Source organism: Lynx canadensis, chromosome D1, assembly GCF_007474595.2.
Source record: "Lynx canadensis isolate LIC74 chromosome D1, mLynCan4.pri.v2, whole genome shotgun sequence".
NCBI classification, from domain to species: Eukaryota; Metazoa; Chordata; class Mammalia; order Carnivora; family Felidae; genus Lynx; species Lynx canadensis.
Genome location: NC_044312.2, coordinates 75,669,409 through 75,693,311, shown reverse-complemented (window position 1 = coordinate 75,693,311; position 23,903 = coordinate 75,669,409). Strand labels below are relative to the sequence as shown.

General features: G+C 47.0%; 1 protein-coding gene and 1 pseudogene across 6 annotated transcripts in view; one reads left to right on the top strand and one right to left on the bottom strand.

The window, feature by feature from the left end:
* NAV2 (neuron navigator 2) overlaps positions 1-23,903 on the bottom strand; it is a 397,314-nt gene that overhangs the window by 211,499 nt on the left and 161,912 nt on the right. For 4 of the 6 annotated variants that reach the window (XM_030331653.1, XM_030331654.1, XM_030331655.1 and 1 more), the window contains exons 5-7: positions 15,668-15,926; positions 10,922-10,990; positions 2,388-2,554 (exon numbers count right to left, since the gene is read on the bottom strand). In XM_030331653.1, coding sequence (XP_030187513.1) covers positions 2,388-2,554; positions 10,922-10,990; positions 15,668-15,926 — 495 coding nt within the window. The remainder of the gene's footprint in view (positions 1-2,387; positions 2,555-10,921; positions 10,991-15,667; positions 15,927-23,903) is intronic. The other 2 variants (XM_030331656.1, XM_030331657.1) reach the window with 1 other exon arrangement.
* Positions 22,060-22,518, top strand: LOC115524890 (annotated as a pseudogene).

Genomic DNA, 23,903 nt, shown 5'->3' with positions numbered 1-23,903 from the left:
TTCTGGTGGGATCAGATCAACTCCTAGAAGAATCCCTGGTCCAATGGGTCACATGTACAAGCCTACAAATTGGTTTACCTGAGAGAAAATGCCAGCATGCAATGCAATCAGGGCCTGTCCGACTCATAAGACAGCTTCGAGAAGGACAGGTCATGAGATTATATCATGGACTTTAACTCATCTGAAAGCAGTCCATACCTCAACTACAGCACCCACCACACTGAGCTACAATGTATCTGCTCACTAGTGTGCACCTCTCCAGGACCTGTCAAGATGAGGGATGCTACCCTGAGCACCCAAAAACCTGCTGTGCCTCCCTATGGCCAGGTGGGGGAACCACTTCTCCCCCCACATGGTTCATGCCACATGGAGCTGGCTACCTCATAGGCTGCCGTCAAGGTCAGATTCAACAGAGGACACAGGGACTGTGAGAAAGGAGGAGGAAATACAAAAGCCTCTTTAGGTACAATTGTGCTGTCCCTTTACCTCAAGATGGTGGGGAAAGTATTAGAATAAAAACTACCCGGGTCTGCCGAAGCCTGCTTGACCTAACCTCTCCAGGCTAGGCGAGGGATCATAAATGTACTCTCCCATGCACCTGGAGCCCCGGTCAGTTATTTTTATCATTCTGGGAGGGAATCCTTAGGGGATTTTGTGAGTCCCAGCTCACAAGATATTCTCACACTTACTACCTCGCTCGATCCTCCCAGGAGACAGGACAGAGCTTGAGTTCAAACCCAGGAGTCAAACCTTGATCCGAATTCCAGTGCTCAATTACCAGAGAGGGCAAGTTACTAAATCTCAATTAGCCTCAGTACTTTTATCTGTAAAATTGGGTTAATGATATTTACCACACAGAATGTTTGTGAAGACCAAGTAACACAGTGAAGTATCCCTGGCAGATGATACTTATTTTTATTTATTTTTTTATTTAGAGAGAGAGAGAGAGAGAGAGAGAGAGAGAGAGGGAGAGAGCGCACACGCACGCATGCGAGGGGAGACGAGGGGCAGAGAGAGAAACAGAATTTTTAGCAGGCTCCATACTCAGTGCAGAGCCCGACGTGGGGCTCGATCCCACAACCCTGGGATCATGACCTGAGCCAAAATCAAGAGTCTGACACTTAACCAACTGAGCCACCCAGGTGCCTCTTAAACACACTTTTAAGAAGACCATACTTTTGAAAGGAACATGTTTGGCTATGGTTGAAGAGGAGAAAAGGAGGGGAGGGGAAGGGGGTGGAAAGAGGGAAGACGACGACAAATGACTTTCTTAAGGCAGGAGCCAAGGGCTGGATCATAAAGAACTTGACTGGTTGAGACCTCCCACTGCTGGCTGCAGAGTTTCCAATGCCCTGATGCAAAACTTTCTGCCACATACAGGTCAGCCATACCAAACCTCCCTTCCTATTTTCTCAAGTATGCTAGCTGAGGGTAGGGCAGAAACGAAGCTCCACTAAATGAAACCATCCCGGGCTAGAGGGTAGGTCCAGGAGCCTCGGATCTCGTTCACAGTGGGAAGGCTGCCCAGGCTCCTGGAACACTTTCAGAGTGGGAGGCAGCTCTCCTGAGTCTCGGGGGAGTTGAGGGGCACATCTAGGACAACTCTTACTGTAGAAAATGCTTCCAAGAGATCTGGGCACATCACCCCCACCAAGAAGTCTAGACCACTTAGCCTGGGAGGAATGAAGGAGGGCTCTGCTTCTGACTGTACAATCTTCTAAGCTCAGTTTCTCCAAGGTCTCACGAGACACAGACTGAAGCAAGCAAATGTTTGTTTCACCATCTTCTGTGCAATAGCCCCCACACAGCTACTCACCTCTTCCCCCATCCTAAGATCTCAGGGCTATGTAGAGCAAAAAGTCATATCCTCTTTCGGTAAAAGTTACATCATCGGAACACTAAGAATAATGTTGCATATTCCTCATATGTAGCCAAGATATTCATTTACACAACCCACATTTCTGCCTTTTTCAAAGGGTAAAAATTCCCTTGTTCTTAACTTCCCTCATATCACTTTTAATGGGTAGAAAGCTTATCAGGTCACAAAACTCACACTCCGAGAACCTTGCATTTCTGGAAAACCATCTACCATACAGCGCACGTTCTGTGACAGTTTACTTTCAAGTTGTAAATGCTATATTGCTTCTCTCTGTAGCCAGGTGTCTTCCGGGCCCCTACTGAAACAAATACTCCTAATTCCTGCTGGCAACCATGAACCTATTTCCACCACTTTATTAATGCCTCTGCTAACAAAGTTCCTGCCAGCCAAGTATGTCCTATGGCCCATGCTATGTGCAACCTTGTTCCCAACCCTAGCAAACTCACCCAAAGGAACCGGATCTGTATACGGGAAAATGCCAGAAAGGACCCTCAAGAAGTTGACTTACCTTTCTCGTGGCTGCTTGGCGGTGGTGGTGGAAGTGGGGAGGTGACCGGTTTGGACTTGTCATAGTTGTTAAAGCTCTGGCTGCGTCGGTTGTTGGCAGTGGCTGACCCTCCACGTGTTTTGGCTTCACTGCCTGCAGTGGATACCCTTGCAGTAGGACCTGGAAGCCTAAAATGCAAAAGCAACAGGAAAATGGATTCAGTCTTAGGAGAACAGCAGTGTCTCAGAAGAAGGAACTGCAACCATGCAGGAGGTAGAGGAAACCATTCAAGACATTGGGTCTGTGGAGATTTGCCAGTCAAAAAATTCAATGGAACTACCACAAACATCTAGGCTACCAATGACCCCAGCAAAGTCCACCAGCAAAACATGAGTTTTCCTTTGAGCAAAGAGAAATTCTGAAGGAAAAGTAAATGAATACGTTTGCTGATTAAAAAATATAAACTTTATCTTCCTTTTTCTCTTGAATGAGTAATTTTTCAATAGGGCCAAACCATGTCAACTCTAATTCTATCAAGTGTGGAACATAAGGGCCTATTAAGACTTTAAACTTTTTACCTTCTGCACGCATCTCTTCTAGTAGGTATTAATATGGCCATAATCCATATTAATCATGTCATAATCCAGGGTTGCAGTATCAAGAAAATGACGTAATTTATAATAGAGAACCGTTAGCACTCAGGACCCAATACAACTGCAACGAGAAAACTTACGGCCTGGATGAAAACATGTGTTCAGACATACATTCTCCCTCAACACCTGACAACATGTCCCTGTAGGTATTATTTAGAGGCTGAAGCCCAGCTTCTCTGCACAGCAGACAGAAAAAAAAATCATACGTTCTTTCTGTAGAATAAGCAGGAATCTATTAACCTAAGGACAAACATACACCTTCTCTTAAGTAAAGTACCTCATTTAGAGTGGTTTGGGAAATAAAGTTAGTGGACATTTTTGTAATATGTCTACAGATCTTATGGCCTCCTCCCCAAAGAGTTAAGGGTAAGACTCCCTCAGCATTTTGGGTCAGAGAGTACTAAGCAGGCTGTTTCTAATCGTTAAAAATGGAAAGAGGAACAAATAATGAAATCTTTAGTTATATCTTTCAGCTAAAACCCACTTAGCTGTTTAAAAGCCACTGGAACCTCCGCTGACTAGCAAAAGATCTAGTGAGAAGTCTGAATTTTCAACCCATAAAGCTTTCAACTTTCTCTCCCCATTGCAAATCTGTAAGCGCCAAAGAAGTCTGCAGTCTGGAAGCATTTTAGATATAAGCAGGCGATCACTTTAAACTTTTTTCTTGCTGGCTGAGCAAGAAAGATGGTTGTAGAATAAACAGAGAACATGAGTTGGTGAGAGAAGACTGTAAAATTTATACAGTTAGGAAGGTGGCCCAATTCCCTGACGGGGAGCTTGGAGGGAAGGAAGGGGCTGAGTTCTCTCCCTTAACAAGAGGCAGAGGGAAGTGCACTTTCCACTGCACTAGGACGATTTGCCCCTTTTACCCCATCTTGTTTTGGAGAAAAGATTCACCCCACATAGACAGGCAAAGAGTGGGGTATAAAGCCAGCATCTATATTTGGGTACCAGATGTGGCCAGCACAACTGAACAAGGAGGCCCAGCAAGGGGATTTTGGTACCTCTTGGTTCTGCCTTTAATACAAATGGCATCCCGAGAGCCCTCCAGGTCAGTGTTAGCTGAGTACTCAGAGCCAATGGCAGAGCTTCTGCAGATACAGACATGGGGTCCTCTGGGCTGGACTCCTTTAACCCAGCTATAGTCTGCAGGAACCTTAATGCCCACAGACAGGCCTGGGAAAGAATTATAGACTTCTTTCAAGATGATGTCACAGCAATAGTATTATGTGGTACAGGGTAACAGGCCACAGCATTCTACTTCAGTAGGGAATTTGCAAGAAGTAGGTAAGCAAAAAGCAACAAGAAGGGAAAACAGGCTTCCTTTTGGAGTTGCTGCAGAGCTCCCACTGCCCCAACTCAGGGCTCTCCAGGGCCTCTATGGAAATAAGATCGATCAAAGCATAGGATGGGATGGGTACAACCTTGAATTGGGTAGGCAGCATGGAGTAATGGATAAAATAAGGACTTTTTCCACACATAGAACACTGGACCAGTCTTGTAATTTCTCCAAGATTCATGTTCCAGATCAGATAACTTTGGAATAATAAACTATCCAATGGGATAGTTGTTCGTTTGAAATGGGGCTTAATGTCGGGCCTGTTGTGAGTATTCAATTCATGTTAGTTTCCCCTTCTCATCCTCTCTGTTGAGCATAAACTTATAAATGAGTTGGGCATTGTCATAAAGGAAACACGCTTTGGTACAAAAAAGAATCAGACAAAATAATGAAGGAAATTGATGGATCTAGATGAAAGTATCAGAAGAAAGCAGATAAAAATCAACACACACAAGACAGAGATCTACATTTTCAAAGAGGTAAGCCAGGCTTTGGCAGATGGTACTTATTTCCCTAAGAAACATTCCAGAAGAGGAACTGCTCTATGGAGGAACATTCCAGAAGAGGAAGATCTATGACTAAGACCTTCTACTTAGGGCATCTCCGAGCCATCTGTAGGCCCCATTCCCCACAGTGAAACGTTCCTGGTCTTGGATCAATAAGCTAGTTCTGGTTTCTCCTGGGTCGTCATCATCAGATTCCCTTCACTGGGTCAGGACCTAGAGGTACACCTTGGATGAGAGTGGCATAGCCATCAAGTAGCTACAGGGTTGAACCAAGTTTTCTAGGACTTCAAGAAGGACTTCTTGAAGGCTTTGAGGGCAGCTGACAAGGAAAAGAATGGTTGGCACATACTTAGCAAGGGCCACCACAAAGTTCAAGCCAACTCATGTCATCTTCTACCCCCATCACTTTTACACTGTAGTCAGCTCAGCAACCTGAACTTGACCAAATGGGAAGACGGGGTGGAGACCAAGTAATTTCTTCCAAGTTTCAGTGGGTGTCTATGACAACACAATGCTTTACAATGTGAGTTGTGAATGGGCTTGAGTAGTTGCTTGCTCCAAAGCAAGCCTCCTCCATCCCTCTGAAATTTTCAACGAAGTCTGCCTGAGACACAAAGGCCATGAATGTGTGGTGGGTAGGAAGTAAGAAAAAAGGCTTCTTTGGATCCACCCATGAGGGAACCAAAATATTCTTTGATTGTGAGTCAATCTACCAAATTGATTCAGGCTGAATTATAAGTATAGGATTTCAAATGTTTCACTTCAAAGACAATGCTGACCTTGAGGACCTAAGGTACATAAGCAATCACTGGGGCATGACTTTCTGCAGGTTGAAGAAGAGTTTTCCACGGTGTGAATGTTTATGCCCCCCTTCACATTCAGATGTTGAAATCCTAATGTCTAGTGTGGTGGTGTTAGGACGTGGGGGACTTTGGGAGGTGATCAGGTCATCACACAGAGCCCTCATGAATGAAATTAATGACCTTATAAAAGACAGTCCAGAATGCTGGCTGGCCCCAGGTAGGGATGGAGTGAGAAGTCAGCAGTCTGCAACCTGGAAGTCAGCACTCACCAGAACCTGGCAAGGCTGGCATCCTGATCTTGGACTTCCAGCTTCCAGAAATGTGAGTGACAAATTTCTGTTGCGTATCAGCCACTGAGTCTGTGGTATTTCACTGTGGCAGCCCAAACAAAGACAGGGTTCTAGTCCGATCTCATCTAGATCTTAAGGTAAGGCTGATTGATCCTAGAAAACATCTAAATTACCCATGTATTGATAAAAGAATATGCAAAGGTCGGAAGTAATTCAAAGAAGGAAAATGATAACCTTGGAGGTTGGTGGGATGGTCAGGGAAGGTTCCAGATAGACGTGACCCCAGAGCAAGGTGGCATGTGGAATGGAAATGTGAGTGGAGAACAACAAGGTACGGAGTCATGGAGAGAGGCAGAGGTCTCCGGCAGAGGGAAGCCTATAAAAAAAGTGCAGAGGAAGGAGGGTCTGGTGTGTGCTGGGGAGTGGGGGACAGACTGGGAGGAAAGGAGGCTGGAGAAGCGGGCAGGGCCAGAATAGAGAGGCCCTTGTATGTTGCAGCATGAATCTGGACTTTTTCCTGCTCTCCAGCAAATGAGTCATAAATTAGGGAGGCTGGGAGCAGTATCTTCTGGTTCACGGTAACGCGGACCTCAGGCTCTCCAGCTCACGTTCTCCAGTTCATAACTGTTAACATCCTGATGCATCACAGGAACTTCTATCAAGTCCCAGCCTGGAAACAGCTGCTGTCTGTACTTTAGGATCCTTTGCAGAAGAGGTGGGTCTCGCTCATGTGGAACAGCCATGGGTAAAACAGACGCTGCCCAAGGTACCTGCCTCAGTGAAGAAAAGCAGGGAGAGGGGAGCACATCAGGTCAACCTGTATCATTTATGGTGCCAGAAGATTCCAAGGCTCCTGTGCAAGCACAACTCCACTTCTCAAGACCATTCCCTGTTCCAAACGTAGTTACGAAATGACAGAGGACACAGATGGGTTCTTTGAAACATACACGTCGTATCAAAAGAACAAGTTTAAGGGAAGTGGCATAAAAAAGAGGCAGAAGAGAAATCCTGCTGCTATTGAAGCCGTGGTCAATTTCTCCAACGTGTGCAGAGCCGAGCAGGCAGGGTGGTAAATTGTCATTCTCGGCACATGACCTCGGAGTACATCCCGGCTCCACGCGCGCTGTGTGTGCTGATGGGAGGAAAGCTGTTTTTCCCCTGCAAAACCACTTCAAAGGCCGGGAGAAGATGGCCCTCCCAGGGGGAATGGCAGCTTGTGTGCACATGCTTGGGACCTCAGGTGGCAGGCATTGTGATGGGAGATGCTTTCTGCCAGGAGGTTATTAAATGTTGAATCTCTCATCTCCATGGCCTCTGCTTTTCAGCAGCTGGACAAAGAGGACAGAAGTATCAGTCCCACTGCTTCCTCTCCACGAGATGGTCATGTGATCAACTCTGTGGGGTTTTGCTGGAGACAGGTGGTCTGGTGGCTCTCCCTGGCCCAGATCAACCCCAAACACCAACCTCACTGTATCTGCTAGTTATGGTGTATAGACCAGATATCAAAGGACTGGAAATGACTTCATTTAACCCATGTATCATGAGTGAGGCAGCACTACCCCGTTTTGCTGGTAAGCAAACACAGGCTCCTGGAGAATAAAGAATTTGCCCAGGATACGTGGTAAGTGATGAAGATGGGCTTTCACTAGGTTTGACTAGCTGCACTCCCAGCCACGTACCTCTCTACCTCCACAGATAGAACACACCTGCAAACCCAGGGCTCACCAGGGTTGCCAAAGGACGATAACTGTAGTCGAAGGCAGACATTCATGAAAATCCTTCATCCCTGTATGGATTCCCTCTATAAGCATCCAGATTCAATGGAGAGGCTTCCTACCCTGTTCAGTATCCCTGGTACTTATCCAAGGTGTTTGACTCTGGCAGGTGTTCAAAGTTTGCACTTGAACTCTATTTCCAAAGCTCTGGGAGGGTTGTCTTGCTTAGCCAGCAGGGGTAAGGTGGTTTCTTTTGACAACTAATTTTACAGCTACGTTTGGTGATGCCCGGATTAGCTAAAACGCTTATCAGAATTGTGCTCAAGGCTGGGGATGGGAAATGGAGGGGGGTTAGGGAAGACAAGGAGGAGTATTAGGCAAATAATGAAAGAACATCCTTTCACTGGCCTCATCAGAGACAAAGATGCATCCAAAAGAAACCCTAGGTGAGGGATGTGACCCTGAAAGAAAGCCAGACCTTGGCTTTCAGTCAACTTGGAAGCCCTGTGCCCAGCACACCCTGGGGTCAGGGGCAGACACGGCCTCTTCCTTCGGTTCTTCCGCTCTTCCCACTGCCTCCTTCCATCATCTGGGACTGATAACCACTCACACTTGGGATGGGCATGTGCTTCCAATTAAATATTTTCCCAGCCAGCTCCTGCTTATCTTCTAGAACTGAGTACATCGTGGGAACAAACACCAGACTTCAGGTTCCCTCCAAGCTCACTTAACTTCCTTTCCTTTTATCTGTGAAAGGATTTCAATTTGCAATGGAACTGGAGAATGGGAAATGGAGAATCCCACACAGGTGCCCTCGGAAGACCCAAGTTTAAAAACTGAAAATCGCATTTCCCATAAATGCCTGACTTACAGAAGACAGAAACCTATCTCCTGACCAATGAATATCTGCCTAGAATCCCTCTCTATCCCCAAGCCAATGAACTTACCACTTGGACTCTGGCTAGATCTCCCCTTCCTGCACTCCTGGCCCATCAACACAGCACACCCCGAACCCTCAACAGACTCACCTGTTTCTAGCTATGGCTGCATTTCACAAACTGCAATTCCTCTGCTATTCCCAAATAAACTCGATTTGAGTTTGGTAATTTGAGCTCACCTCAGTTTACGTCTCTATTTAGGTTGACGCTCAAAAACTGGGAACCCAGTTTGCCAGTGCAGGGGGTGTCTGAGGGAGGCCTGGTGTGATTTTTCAGGGAAAGCAGGCACTCTCTAGCATGGAGTCGTGAACTGCACGTTTAAGTCCTCCAGCCCCACCCTGGCCAAATTCAGGTGTCCTCACCCTAATCCCCACGTGATGGTATCTGGAAATGGGGCTTAATGGGAGGGACTTCATGCGGCTGAAGACCTCATGATGGGCTCGGTGCCTTGTAAGAAGAGAATGGAGAGGGCTTGCTTCCTCTCTCTCTGCTCTCCGTGTGAGGACACAGCAAGAACATGGCCATCTAGAAACCAGGAACAGGGCCCTCATTACAATCTGACTGTGCGGGCACCCTGATCTTGGACTTCCTAGCCTCCAGAACTATAAGGGAAACAGTCAGCCAGTTTATGGTGATTTGTTGTAGCAGCCCAAACTGACAAAGGCACATGATTATGAAACCCACTGACAAACGTCGGTTCCCTCTTGTCTCCCAGAACCAAGTCTGGGTAACATATGGACTTGTTCTACAAAGAAGCAATGGCCCCGTGGCTTCTCCCCAACAGCCAGGCAGATCCTGAGTTGGGTCTCCCTATGTATAACTTTTTAGAAAAGAAAAAGTAAACTCTGGCTAGAAAAAGGCACTGAGAACTTGACAGAGTGGGGCAGCAAGCAGACATTCAGTATGTATTTGTTACACGAATACAGATAGAAATGTAGTGTGGCGTGGGGGCACCTGGTGGCTCAGTCGGTTGAGCGTCCAACTTCAGCTCAGGTCACGATCTCGCGGTCTGTGGGTCTGAGCCCCGCGTCAGGCTCTGTGCCGACAGCTCGGAGCCTGGAGCCTGCTTAGGATTCTGTGTCTCCCTCTCTCCCTGTCCCTCCCCCACTTGCACTCTGTCTCTATCGAATATAAACATTGAAAAAAAAAAAGTGTAGTGTGGATATCCCTTTAGCTTTAAATGAGAATTCAATGAAAATAATGAACCAGCATCAGGTTCTATTAGGATGCTACAAAGGGCAAAGTGAGGCAAAAGGCCAAGAGTAACAGCTGAAACGTAAGATTTTTTAAAAGCAGCCTTGACAACCCCATAAATACCAGAATTCAAGGGGGAGGAAGAGAGAAAGAGTGTAAACACAGTGGTTAAAGTGAGGGTTCTGGAGTTAGGTCAACTGGGCTCAAATCCTGGCTTTTCCACTTTCTGTATCATCTTGAGTAACTTAACTAACTTCCTAGACTTTAGTTTTCTTATCTGTAAAATGGGGATAATAACGAGTGGCCGCATGAAAGCTAAAGTGAGGATTAAATAAGATAAGGCATTCAAACTGATGCATAACAAGCATTCAATAAATGTCAGCTCTTGCTGCCTTTAAAAGAAGAGTAGATCCCAAAGATGTGACTGGCATTTTCCATACCCTGGAATCGGTCCTTACAGTATGCAGTAAATGTCAAGCTCTGTGTCAGGGGAATTAGTTAGTGAGCAAGACTAACTTTTATTTTTAGGTAACTGAGGCAATCTCTCCAAGGTACAAAGAGCATCCGGAAAGGAAAAGGAGACACAGCCACCTTGCTGCTTTGTCTCCTCCGACCAATTGGATTCATGCTTTGGGTGCTTTAGAACTCAAGAGAAACCAAACCCGCATTAGTAATTTTAGCAATAACAGCAACGATAAAAAGCACAACACACATAAAGGAGGTGCAGATGACGTGGGATCAGGGCCAGGCCAGAGCAGGGAGCCAAACTCATCATAAAACCACCACAAAACCCACCTAGAAACTTACCTCTCCCTAAATCAGAAAGGACTTTGATATGAAGCAATGAAAGCCCAAATCAATGAAATGCATTTATTTGAAACATTTATATACACCTTAACGCCAGCCACACACACTCTGACACACACATTCCCCCTTTCAATGACCCCACAGGCACTCTCCAAACTCTCCCACATTGGGTCATTAGCCAAAGCATGTTTGGTTTTCTCAAACTGCAAACATGAAACGGGCAGAGAGACCAAAAGGAAACTTAGCCAGAACAAAGGGATCAATGAGTTGGGTTGAAACCATGCTTTGCAGGACACAGAGAAAGTCTAACCTAGAGATCTTTTTCTGACCCAGAGTGAAGCGGATGATTTTGCTTTGAGAGGAGTCCTTGGATGATGCACTGCATGACGGGAAAGAAAAAAGTGGGAGAGATGAGTGAGGGGAGAGAAGATACGTTAGACACGCACATCACTAACGGGAGTCCGTGACAACGGGGACGCGCCTGGGTTGCCCTCTGCCCACTTTTCCCGTAATGGGCAGCCTTCCTTCTGAGTCTGGCTTTTCTGATTTGGTGACATTCCAATGTGAAGCAATTGCTATCAAGATTATCTAAGAACATTTGATTTCTTTTTTTTTTTCGTTTTTCTCAAGACCAAGTATCTTTTCTACTACCTGTGACATGAGGCCGCCTTCTTCCCGCAAAAAAAAAAACACTGAAGCGCAGGATCTTGGACACGTAAACAAACTTGACAACTTTCCCAGAGCATCTAGATGCTTCCATCTCACATGCTTCTTTTACCAGGGTGCTTTTCGGAAAACGTGTCATAAAATGTTGCCCCAAAACAAGGGTACAGATGTGGACAAGTTTTGCTGGTCTTGGGAATATTTGCTCTCAGTGATATAGAAATGTTCATTTAAAGTCTTATGAGCTTGTTATATTCTAGATTTTGGACCATAAGTTGGTGTAATGAAGAATCTTGATTGGGCTTCATCAACAGGTAAGCTCATTTACTGTCTTGTGAAAGGAGAAATATTTATCTTTCTTGTATCTACACACCGTATACCAGGTTCATCCTGTACCAACCTGTGTTTCTCAACACACGTTCCCTGGAACCCTAATGCAGTGATCTGAGGCGGGAAAAACAACGTTGGTGTCACTAGACTCTGAAAGTAAAGGAAGAGACAGGAGAGACGGCAGGAAAAAAAAAGAAAATCAACTGTCTGGATTTTTCCTAAACAGCTAAATATTGATAATATGTAAGGTAGACACAGAGGAAGAAGGAAGCGAGTCTTGGGAAGTATGCTCCTCTCCTGGACTCTGGGACTGGTGAGGAATTTCACGAGGTAGAACGTGGATCAAGTTCTCGGCCTCACGCAGATTAACGAGAAGAGAGGAGGTAAACGTGAGCCTGCATTTGGCCATCATCGAGGAGTCGCTCTGATTCCCTCATGCCAGCATCTCGAATTTCCTTTGCCACTTTCCATGAGTCCTTTCTTAAACAAATTTCATGGAAAAGCTGCCAAGTTTTAATATTTGCTACCCCATGAGGTACAGTGTTTAGGCATATTTGTATCTGGCAGAGTTCTAACAAAGGACTAAAACAAACCTGGCGTTTGGGGCTTCCATCAACATTTGACACTGATGATCAAGGGCCCAAACCATTACCCTTGGGATCGTGATTATCAGAGACAGAATCTGGGATAGAAATACAGTGGAACTAAGCCAGTGATACCCTATTACCAGTCTTAAATCTACAGCCAGAGTGTAAGCAGGAGATGTTAGACCCCTAGAATTTGAGAATAAGATTGTCCTTTGCAAGTAAAATGATAAAGTATCAGTATATAATGGACGAAACCAGTTGTCCGCGGAAGTAACCCAGTCTGGGCCAGACAAAGGAGGAGTGAGGACACCGAGCAACTCTGAAGCCCAGTCCGTGTCACCACAGTGCAGAGTCAGGGGACCAGGATGGGAGGAGTCACTCTGGAATAAGTGGATATAAAAATCTGCCTTAAGTAAGTTTGGCTGCTCTTTAGGTAAAGCATTTATTAGTAGTAGGATTTTTTTTTTTTTTTAACTGGGAGATGGGCGTCCTGACTGGGACATCTGGTTCTTTTAAGAAAACAAACACTTACCATGGAAATGGGTGCCTCAGGCTAGCACAGCTTAGTGACACAACCCAGGGTTTCTCAACACATGCTCCTTGGAATCGTATATGCAGTGAGATGCTCTATGAAACAAGTTCCGTGGCTGAGCTGGAGGAATGCTTTCTACAGCCTCTTCTGAAGAGTCACAGTGCACACGTGTTCCTCTCTCAGGCTCCCTCGTCTCAATAAATAGCGCCATTTACCGCTGCTCACACCGGAAACCCAGCAGTATCTGGGATTCCTCTCCCTTACTCCAGACAGGCCACCTATTCGGTCCCCTTGGCTCAACCTCCTGAAGTGGCCCATCAACATGTCAGCTCCACCCCTTGGTTCAAGCCACTGTCATCCGGAGGACTACAAAAGCCTCTTAATAGTCTTATTCTCCAGAGAGGAGATAAGTTATTATTTTTTTAACTGTCAGTTAAATCAAGTTTCTCTCTTGCTCAAGACTGCCCCCCGCCCCAACCCAGTGGCTTCCTGTTATCTATAAAATGAAATGCAGACTCTTTACCCAGTTTAGCTAGCACTCTGTGACTTGGCCTCATGGCCAACAGCACTATGCAACTCCAGGGGCCATCGGTCACACTGTCTACCGTGGAAACAAGAGGCTTTGCTTACAGGTACCTTATCATTTCCCACCTCCCCTCACCTACTAAACTCCAGCCACACCAGCCTTCTTTCTGGTCCTCCAACCTTCCAAGCATACTCTTACACCACAGGGCCTTTGCACCAGCTGCTTCCTCTGGCTGATCTATTCTACACCTAAATTTTACATGGTTTGCTCAGTGTCATTCCTATCTTCACTTTGGTATCATATCCCCAGAGAGAATTTCCCATCAGTCCAACCTATCAACCTAATCCTTCTGAGTCCCATCATCTTATTGTAATACCACTATCTGATATTTCTCTTCCCTGTTTATTTGCCTTCTTCCTCCAGTAGAAGGCAGCGAGCGGGCACACTGGTAATCTCATTCATCCGTGAACCCCAAGTGCCTAAAACAGTGCCTGGCACACAGAAGGCATTCAGACGCTAAAAATAAATAAATGAATGCATATAGCAGATGCAAGGATCTGAGTAGACCTGTCTGTATGAACAGTTCTAACAACCCAACCCAGATTACTTACCAACTTTTCCCCCTATGAAACTCCTTCCCTAGCAAGTTACCATCAAGGGAATAACCACTCTGTAGAACATAGTGTGGGAAATGATACCCTGATCATTCAATCACCCAGGGCCATCAGGGACCTCTGATCAGAGAGTGGCTCTCACTCCGGTGGTTCTTCAGGGGAGGGGCGCCAAGGCTTGCTGCCTGGCTGGCTGTTCTTCACCACTAGTCCAGGCATTTCTGCTAGTCTACAAATTTCCATAATGTAAATTGGATATAATTAGACAATTAATTAGGGGATCTGATGGACAGCACATCCATCATGTTGGTTTTAACACCATCATGAATGGGAAACAGCCCTTCTCACGGGGAGGAAGATGCCGCAACCATCTATAAGGCACCTGTCTTGTGTGAACCACTCTGTGCTTTGCCCAACTACAATGGGCTGCTAAGCCTAGTGATTATTAACGCTGGTGCTTTGGGGGCCTGGAAAGGAAAAGCCATTACTCTTTAGCACATAGTAAATGAAATCAAGCAATCAATTTCATTAGTGACATCCAGGTTTGATAACAAAAGGTGTACTCCTTTAAACGACAATTACTGTGGACTTTTCTCCACACAGTTTTGACTAGGAGTCAAAAACTTTCTAGTTCCTGAGGCAGCTGGTGGCTCAGCTGGTTAAGCGCTGGACTGTTGATTTCAGCTCAGGTCAAGATCTCACAGCTCCTGAGTTCAAGTCCCACATTGGGCTCTGAGCTTACAGTGTAGAACCTGCTTGGGATTCTCTCTCTCCCCCTCTCTCTGCCCCTCCCCTGCTTCCTCTCTCCCAAAAATAAATAAATAGGGGTGGGGTGCCTGGGTGGCTCAGTCAGTGAAGCATCTGACTCTTCAGCTCAGGTCATGATCTCACGGTTTGTGGGTTTGAGCCCCACATCGGGCTCTATCACTGATAGGGCAGAGCCTGCTTGGGATTCTCTCTCTGCCCCTCCCCTCCTCACACATGCAGGCTTTCTCTCCCTCCTCTCAAAATAAAGTTAAAAATAAATACACAAACATTAAAAAAAAATCTTTCTAGTTCCTAATCCCCTCCTTCCCCCACGCCCCTGCCATTAAAATGCAGATTTTACAAGGCGATCTTCTGCAGAGCTGTTCAGGAATACACCTATGCCCCCTGTAACACAGTGGACGTAAGTACCCTGATGCTCTGCTTACACGTCACCCTACAGCAAGTCCCACTAGCAACCATCGGTCCCCCTGGGAGCATCAACCAAACCTGAGCCCTAATCCTGTAACACTGAGGACCACCCCTGAGGCTGCTGCCAGCCCTTTAAGGTTAACAGAACCCAGTTGCGGGCCCTCTCGGGGAAGGCGGCTGCCCCCTTCCTTGCTAGGCATCTGCCATCTCCTTCTGTGTTCTTGCTATCTCTTCTCTGGTGAAGCAGAGGCGTCTGCTGCAGAACTCTAGCCTCCGCTAAGTAAAACGACTCACACGTATGACATCGAATACCCAGCCTGTAGGCAAACACGCAAAGCAAGTCTGAAGTCTATTTTCGGGGCCGTTTCTTGCACAGGAGCATGTGCATAATAGGCCAGAGCAGCTAATTAGCTCTGGCCGCTGGCCATCGTGACCTATAAAAGCACACATCTCGGCCAGGCACAGGAGGCAGCCCGCCGCATCTATTTCAAGGTCATGCTAATCCCCCGCCACCAGTAGTTCTCAGCCCTGAAGAGGCCCAAACGAAAAGGCGATCGCCTAGGCTAGCATTCGGCCAGTGTGGAGGATGACCCACGAAAAACAGAATTATCCGTTGGCGAGGAGCCCCCACCTGGACTGCATTTCGGCTTGTGCTTTTGACTGCTGATGTGGCGCTGGCTGGAGAGGCTGGCCCGGGGCTTGGGGAGTGGCCGGCACCTGTTGCTGAAGAGTGCCAGCCTGGCACTGGGAGGGGGCCCCGGCCGCCTGGGACGCGGCAGGCGGCAGTGGAGCAGGGAGGTGCTGCTTCTGGGGCTGCTGCTGCTGCTGTTTGTACCGGGACAGGCTGAAGAAGAGGCCTAGGATGGCCTTGAGGTTGCCATTCCTGATTTCTGCAAGACAATAAAGAAATTCTTTTAGAGAAGGAGTCCCATCCTGGGAGCCCTTTCTTGCTCACGAGCCTAGCTTCTCGAGGATAGGACCGAGTTCCTGCACACTTCATCGCCATCACCGTCGATCAGAGTCGGGCCTCAGCCACAAAGAAATTAGCTCCCTCTCCCCCACTGGGATTAGAGCGGATACGCCAGGCAAGTTTCAACTGGATGTCTGGCAAGTGCCAGGAGGAAATTCTCAGCAAGGACACAGCCAAAAAAAGTCCGAGTCCCGAGCAAGACTGTGCTTGTTCTCAGGCAAAGCAACCAATCCGGGACAGAGGTGCTCTCGGGCGCTGGGGGAGATTCATGGGTCTCCACTCGAGAGCTCAGCCAAGTCTGTGCTCTGTGCCGTCAGCCACGTGTGAGCGCCAAGCGGCTCCTGCCCCCCTCCACCATCCTCCCTCTGCTCTCCCCGACCGCCCAGCCCCCGGACACACGGCTCTGTGTCCCTCTCGTCCACTGAATCACTAACTTTAATTTCGCACGGGTGGGGGATAGGACTTGCTTTCACAGAGAACGCACACAAAAAATAATGTATTAAAAAAAATGAAAGCAGAGTGGGGGTGAGAACATTTTTATTCCAGACAGGATTTTTTAGATGTTAAAATGCATTTGCCTCAAGGCATGCATAAAAAGCTGCAGAGAAGAAATAAAACATTTATTCACAGGCAGAAGCTATGGATCGAGGGTGTTTCTCCTTGGGGAATCCCTCCTTTTATGTTCTCTTAACACCAGATCCAATGGCTGGGGTCTGAATTGATCCTGAGGGTGAGGTAATAGGGCCACCCAGCCTGAGGGACAGGAAGAAGGAATCTTAGGGGCTCCCTCTGCTTTGTGTCAACCTAAGGCTCAATTTCCTTCTCTTAACTGGTCAAGGGGGTGGAGGAAGAAGAGTATCTCCTGTTTGGGGAATGCCCATGTCCAGGTTAGCCCCAGGCGAGGAAGAGACCGCTGATAAAGGAGCACAGGTTTCCTCCGGCAGCAGTTGCTGGGCAGAGGGTATGAATGGGGTCCTTTCAGAAACAAGCCCATTCCCTGCATGCCTGCCAGTGCCCTGGGCGTGATGACGAGGCCAGGCTGAATGACTGCCAGACTCTGAAGAAATAGAGATTGCAACTGATGATGCAAAGATGTGGGTTCCAGTCTGGACTCCAGTATGTACTAGCTGTGCAACTCTGGGAAGTCACTTCATCCCTGGGCCTCACTGGCCTCATGGACGCAGCTTGCCCCATCACACAAGGTTGCTCTCGAATCCAGTAAGAGCGTATCTGTGAAAGCAAGCCGCGAACAGTGAAGTCCTTCACTGGTCTTGGTTACGAATAACTGGAGCTCCCAGAATCCTACAGGAGATTGCCATACAGGTCCCAATCCATATGCCTTAGACATGGCTTTACTAAGGTCATCTTATAACTTACCATGCAATCCATGATAGTTTTTGAGAGTGAAAGGGGGAAGCTTTTAATTGTGTCAGCAGAGGTGTAAGCCAGGATTGATCTGGCCAAGGAGGAGGCTTATAAACTGTCACGTGCAATATGGGGAGAAAGCCCCATAGATCTGAGTGAGCTCCCCCCGCACCCCCCGTTTCTGAAAGTAGTTCAGCTTTAACCCTTCTGTGCTGTTCCCTTCTCCATGCTAAGGAAACCAAAAAAAGCAGCACACACACCGCTGTGGCTTGCTCGGTTTCTGCTTCTAAATGTTCCTACAAACACATCAGGGTCACAGAATGTGAGGTTTGGACGGGATGAATCAGTTGGCTCTGGAGGGTGAAGTGACACTCCCGTGGTCACCCAGCTGGGCACTGATGAGAGTTGGGAAATAATTTCCCCTCAAAATCAAATTCAAGGGAGGGGGAAGGTAGAGCTAATCATGGAGATTGGTGAAATCTATGTAAGACTTGCTTTTAGTGCCTTTTATAATTGTCACGTTATTAGGTTTGTAATAACAAGGACTGCTACTAATTAGTACGTATCAGGTTAAGCTCTTTATGTACATGAGTTCACTCAATCCCTACAAACTGGGGAGTGAATATTATTGTTCCCCTTTATAAGAGAAACAGAGGCTCATAAAACCTTGTGACCTCTCCAAGGGAATAAACGCTGGAGCTGGGGTTTGCGATTTGAATCTAGTTTTTTCAGCACAAAGCCCAGTCTCCCAACACTGTGTAACTTGGCTTACTTGTATACCCATCATATGTGGTAAATTTAAAAGTGCACCGGCTAATGTTTTATTTATTAAGCTAGCTGGTGGGCATCTAAGCATTCTTTATTCTTCTGTAACTGTTCTATTATGGAATGTGCCAAACATTCCACAATACTTTTTTTTCTTTTGACCCATGGAAGAAAAAACAAAGGAGGGAGGGAGGAACTAAAAATTCAGCACATCCCGGGGCTGATAGTTTGTCCCTTGCAAGAGGCAGGCATGTCCACATGAGCACCTCATAACAGACCAGCCCAACCCAGGGCAAATGGAGACAGCTCTGTCATATTCTCTACCTACTGTGGTTGCGAAGTCACTTCCTATTCATATCTCGGCATTTTTCCCTCAAACGTTCTGTCAAAGAGCACAGTTCTCCTGCAAATATACTTCTTAGGAGGGAGCATTTTTATTACAAAGATCACGGATTTCTTTCTAGAGCCAGGAAAACCTGGGTTGGAATGTCTACGGTTCATGTGCAGACTGAGTTTTCGGAAGACTTAAGCTCTCTGAGCCTCACTCTTTATCTTTAAAATGGGCATAGGCCCCACTGCACCTTTTACACAGGGTTGTTAGGAGAATTAAGTGAACATTAAATGGGGAAATGAGTACAAAACACCCAGGACACTGCCTGACTCTACTTCTCCTTTTCCAAAAATATAGCCACTCTACCTCTAGTCTCCTCAGAACCCACCACCAGGCTCTGCCCCTAAAGGAAGCCTACGAAGCTGTCCATCCTCCCTGCTCCTCCCCCCCCTTGATGCCGCAGTGACAGGCTTCAAGAAGGAAATTAATCGTGAATAATCTCCTATTAGAGAAAAGTCGATGGTGAGCTTCCGGTTCTTTAAACGGCCTTACTGAAGCGTAATCTGCATCCATAAAAGTAGAGTGATTTTCAGTAAATTCCGTGAATTCTAATCTTACACTATTTACGTCACCCTGAAAAGGGTCCTCATGCTTATCTGCAATCAACTCCCAAACCCATTCCCAGGTGATGTTGAATCTGCTTTCTGTTTCTACAAGGTTGGGCTCTTTTAGACATTCCCTATAAATGGAACCATGTAACATGTAGCCCTTTGCACGCAGCTTCTTTCAACTTCGCATGTTTTGAAGGTTGCTCCGTGTTAGAGCAGTTCTCACTGGCTTGTTTCTTTGCATTGCTGAGTAATACCCCATTGTATGGATGCACCGCGCCGTGTTTGTCCGTTCACCAGTTGGTGGACGTCTGGACTGTCATTTTCTTTTCCGAGCACAAAAACTAGAGTGGTAAATGCGCTGTTTGGGGTTGGAAGCCACACAGTGTATGCCATGGGTGGTCTATAACAGACAGTATCCAAAATAGCTAGAATTGTATCCTTTCCACATTTCCAAGTGGCATGTGTCTGTGTTCTAGGAGGCCTCCTAAGTAAGCCGGCTGCACTGGCAGTCTAAAAAAATCCATCAGCCCACAAAAATGTTTCCCTCCTGACATTTCCCAAGGTTTGGAAAAAGAGTATCATTTTGTGTCTGATCAACTATCCTTACTCTCTTGATTTCTAGAGAAAGAAAGAAAAGAAGAAAAAGAAAACCGTAGACCTAGCTAGAATTGACACTAGCTAGCTGGTATGTAAACCAGCATGAGAACCCTGACTGCATTTCTCTGCTTGTGGCCACGCCCATGTCTAATGAATAAACTGCACAGACCATTTTTCCATTTCCATTAGGATTCAGTATCGCCTTGACTCTTAATTCCCTTGGGTACTGGCTGATTTCTTTGCTCCCCCGGGCTGGTACAAATCTGCACAGATGTGGTAGGAGATGTTGGGCAGGAAAGGGTAGGAAGAACAGAGTTCTCTGCTTGCAACATTATTTAAGAGAAATCTCAGGCCTGGTTTACAAAGGCACAAACACTGGAATACTCTAATACGAAGAAATCTGCTTTGGGAAAAGGGACTGATTGGGAGCCAAAGGGAGGGCTACCTTGGACCAGACCGCAGAGTCAGAATTCCTAACCAGTTCCCTTAAACCACAGGGCTGTTAAGGCTCACCCAGCTGATTCGGGACGTGGATCCTGCGGCCATCTGCATAACCGACATTCACCACATAACTTCCCACCCGATTCCTGCAGCCCTCCTGTGTACTGCTCACCAAGCCAGTCACAGGCTTCCTGACCGGGGAAGTGGGACGAGGGGGGTGAGTGACACAATCGGTCCCACTCACTGCCAAACAGGTGATGTGGGTAGGAGGAAACGGAAACAATCAACCTGCTGCTTTTCTCCTAACGGTCCAGAAAGACCTTCTGCTCTCTGGCTCAGAATAAAAGGGGGACAAGCTCAGCATCTAGGTTTCTGGCCAAACCGGGTCTGAGCTCATCAAGTCAGCAAGCAATTTCACTCCAAAAGCATACACTCCTTCCTGGAGGCGCCTGGAAGGATCTTCCTGCCTCTCTCTACTCCACAAGGTTGATAAAGAGCTAGTCTTTGCTCCTGTCATATCACTCATGCTTCGTCTTCTGTCTCGATTTCCCTCTACCTGCCTTTCCTGTCTGGTGATTGCCTATTTATCCTGTAAAGCCCAGGGGTTAATGCCACTGCCTCTGTAAAGCCCCCTGACCGCCTCAGAGAGCTAATCACTGCCCTTCTTTGGGCACTACTGTGCACGTACTGCTCAGCTCTTGAACATACCATTAGCACAACTCTCCTACTAATTGAAATTAAAGTTCATTCTGTACGACTGACACTATGCCTGGCATACAGGATGTGCCCAGCAAACGTTTGCTGAACTAAATAGGATATGCCTCATCCCCAGACCTTCTCTGTGATAGGAGGATGGGCTCGGGGCCAGGTGTTGTCAAAACTCCTAAGGATAAAGGCCATCCTTCCTCACAGGACGGGTTTACAGACAGTCACGACAGGTGGAGTGTGTGCTGGGGAGGGGTTCAAGGGATCTTGAACATCACCCAGCTTAGGGTGAGGCCCAAGCTCACAGGATTCCAACAGGTTTCCAAGAGCAAACAGATGGGCCCAACCTTCTGGAACACAGAGGGGGTAGGAGGGCCTAGTCCAGGGGAAGTGCTCCAAACCAGCAGTGTCTCCATGGGGGATCTACTCTGGAACCAAGCTCTCTGTGGTCCTCTAACAAGCAGGCTGGGGCAGGGCATGGACTGCTGCGATGTTTCAAGGGCAGGTACCTAAACCCTCCCGGGGTTCCAAACCCTGCTTTAGTCACTGGAAAAGGGCGGAGAAGTACCTATGGGGCTTTCCAACCGCTGATGGTTCTCATCAGAGGAGGAGCCTCGGGGCACTCAATAGTCTTCAAAAGGAAAACAAAAAGCATTACAACTGCATTATTTCTTTACACAGTATAATGCTTTTCTAGTTAATTATGCAGGTGGTTAGAAGTGTGGGCAGTGGGGAGTAGCAGAAAATACCAGGTCTCTGAAACTGACGTGAGTAGCTTAGTCACTCCTAAGTGGGCCTCCCTTTTCCCACGTGGAACTTCAATCTCTCTGGGCCTTAGTTTCCTCATCTGTAGACGATGGGGATAGTACGATTATTGATTTCAAAAAGTTGCTGAGGGAATTAAAAAAAGATATACAACATGTACACAGCACTTAGCTCAGTGACTGATACATGGTGGGTTCTCCACAAATGGCTTCTATTCCTATAATTTAACAGTATGTCGAGTGAGGTTTCCTGTAGCCCTCAAATTGTAAATAAGGCCCATTTGAGGATAAAAGTCTCTAAGTACCCTTGCTTTGTAAGTTTAAGGAGCTGACAAAAGTTGGGGCCAGTTACCTTCCCACAAGACTGCATGAGTCCAGAATCAGTCTTACTACCAAACACCATGATCATCGCCCAACCCCAAGAGTCAGTGTAAGAAGATCTCGAGGACTCCTGCCATGTTTCCGTGCTGCCACATGGCATGCATTAATGTCCTGGCAGATGTTCTCAAGAACGTTAACAATGCTGAAGAGAGAGGCAGATGCCAGGTTCTTATTGCGCCATGCTCCAAAGTCATCGTCCAGCTGACAAACACGGTTGATGATGAAGCACAGTTGCGTTGGCCAATTTCAAATCGTTGATGATCACAGAGCCGGAGAAATGGCTGTGAACCTCACACGCAGGTTAAACAAGAGTGGAGTGATCGGCCCCAAATTGGATGTGCAACTTAAAGATCTAGAAAAATGGCGGAATAATCTGCTTCTGTCCCACCAGTTTGGTTTCATGATACTGACCATCTCACCAGGCAGCATGGACCAGGAAGAAGCAAGATGAAAATACAGGAGGGAAAATCCTGGGATTCTTTTTCTAAGGATGTAATATATATGTGCAAATAAAATGCCTCGATGGACAAACAAAAACAAAAAAACAACAAAAACAAAAACCCCAAAATCCAGATGAGAAAGTATCACAGAGTGGGGGAGGGTTGTAATGTCTGATGATCACAGAGACCGGTCATTTCCTCCCCTCACCAAAGAACAAGAAGGTGGGGTCCCTGTGCTCCTTGAAGACAAAGGAGGCACCAAGAAAATCACTCCAAGTCGGGTGCTGCATTCCGGTCCCCAATTGGACATCTACTCAGCACAGACTTGGCAGACCTGCCTCTTGGCCACAAAGTTGGGGATGAAAGAGTTGGGAGAGAAAGTGTATGGTGGGGGCTTCCAGGTGACAGAAAGACGGTTCCACCTACTGCAAGTGGAAGATGGTGTCCACGCCTTCCTGCCGGTTCTACAGTGCAGAATACAGGGATGATGAGACTGAGGTCTACGGTCTCACTGAGACCACCTTAGGTGGGGACAATGAAGGCCTGAATCAGGGGGATGGAACATAAATGCCACCCATTGAGAGTGAGCCAGAATTGCCGGGCAAATCTCAACAAAGGCTCCTAATGTCCTGGGAGCAGCAGGGGATCAAGTCCATGGTTAGTGGGGCATGCAGAGATTCCCACGTGGGGACAGTGGCAATTATGGCCACCCAAGAAAATGGCAGCAACTTCAGCAGAATTCTGCCTGCTCTCTCTGTCCCATCCTGGAGGCTCAGGCGAAGGAAGGAGGGGAGGCAAAGAAGTCATTAGGCCCTCATCACTTTTCAATCTTCTAAACCCACTTGCCCTGGGGCACAGGGGTGAAAAAAGAGCTTTGAGTCTGAAATTAAAGTTTAGAAACAAACAAAAGAGTCATAAGCACTGACATAAAACTGTTCTAATAACTAACCATGACTGACAAGTTATGTATTCTGGCCAAGACATCAGCAAGTGAGTCTCGACAGCAGGAAAGATGGGGGGGGGGGGGTTCGACATCACACAGCTGGGGGCGGTTACTAAAACACCATGAACCCACTTCACAGGTATGCCCCAATGACTGATACCTCAGCACACAGGTTACACTGTGCTCTTCTAGGCTCAGAGACCCCCAAGGGTCACAACCTAACGTGGACAAGGCGGGGGCAGAGTATCTGTATGATACTCAGCCTCTGTGGGCTGCACATTATCTTCTGACGTTCCAGCCTACAAAGTTCTAAATCTTTTGATTTCTTTCACCTGTACACAACATGCCTAGACTTTACCCATCTGCTGTCTCAAAGGACACCATGAATAGGAGTTCTGAAATCACACAGACCTGGGCTCACACCCTGTCTTCCGCTCACTAGCTACAGGCCTTGAGGTTGTCACCTGCAACCTCTTTAAGCCAAGGTTTCCCCAAGGTTTCCCAGTTCAGTTGTGAATGCTGGAGCTGCTGCATCGAAAAGCCTTGGGAGCACA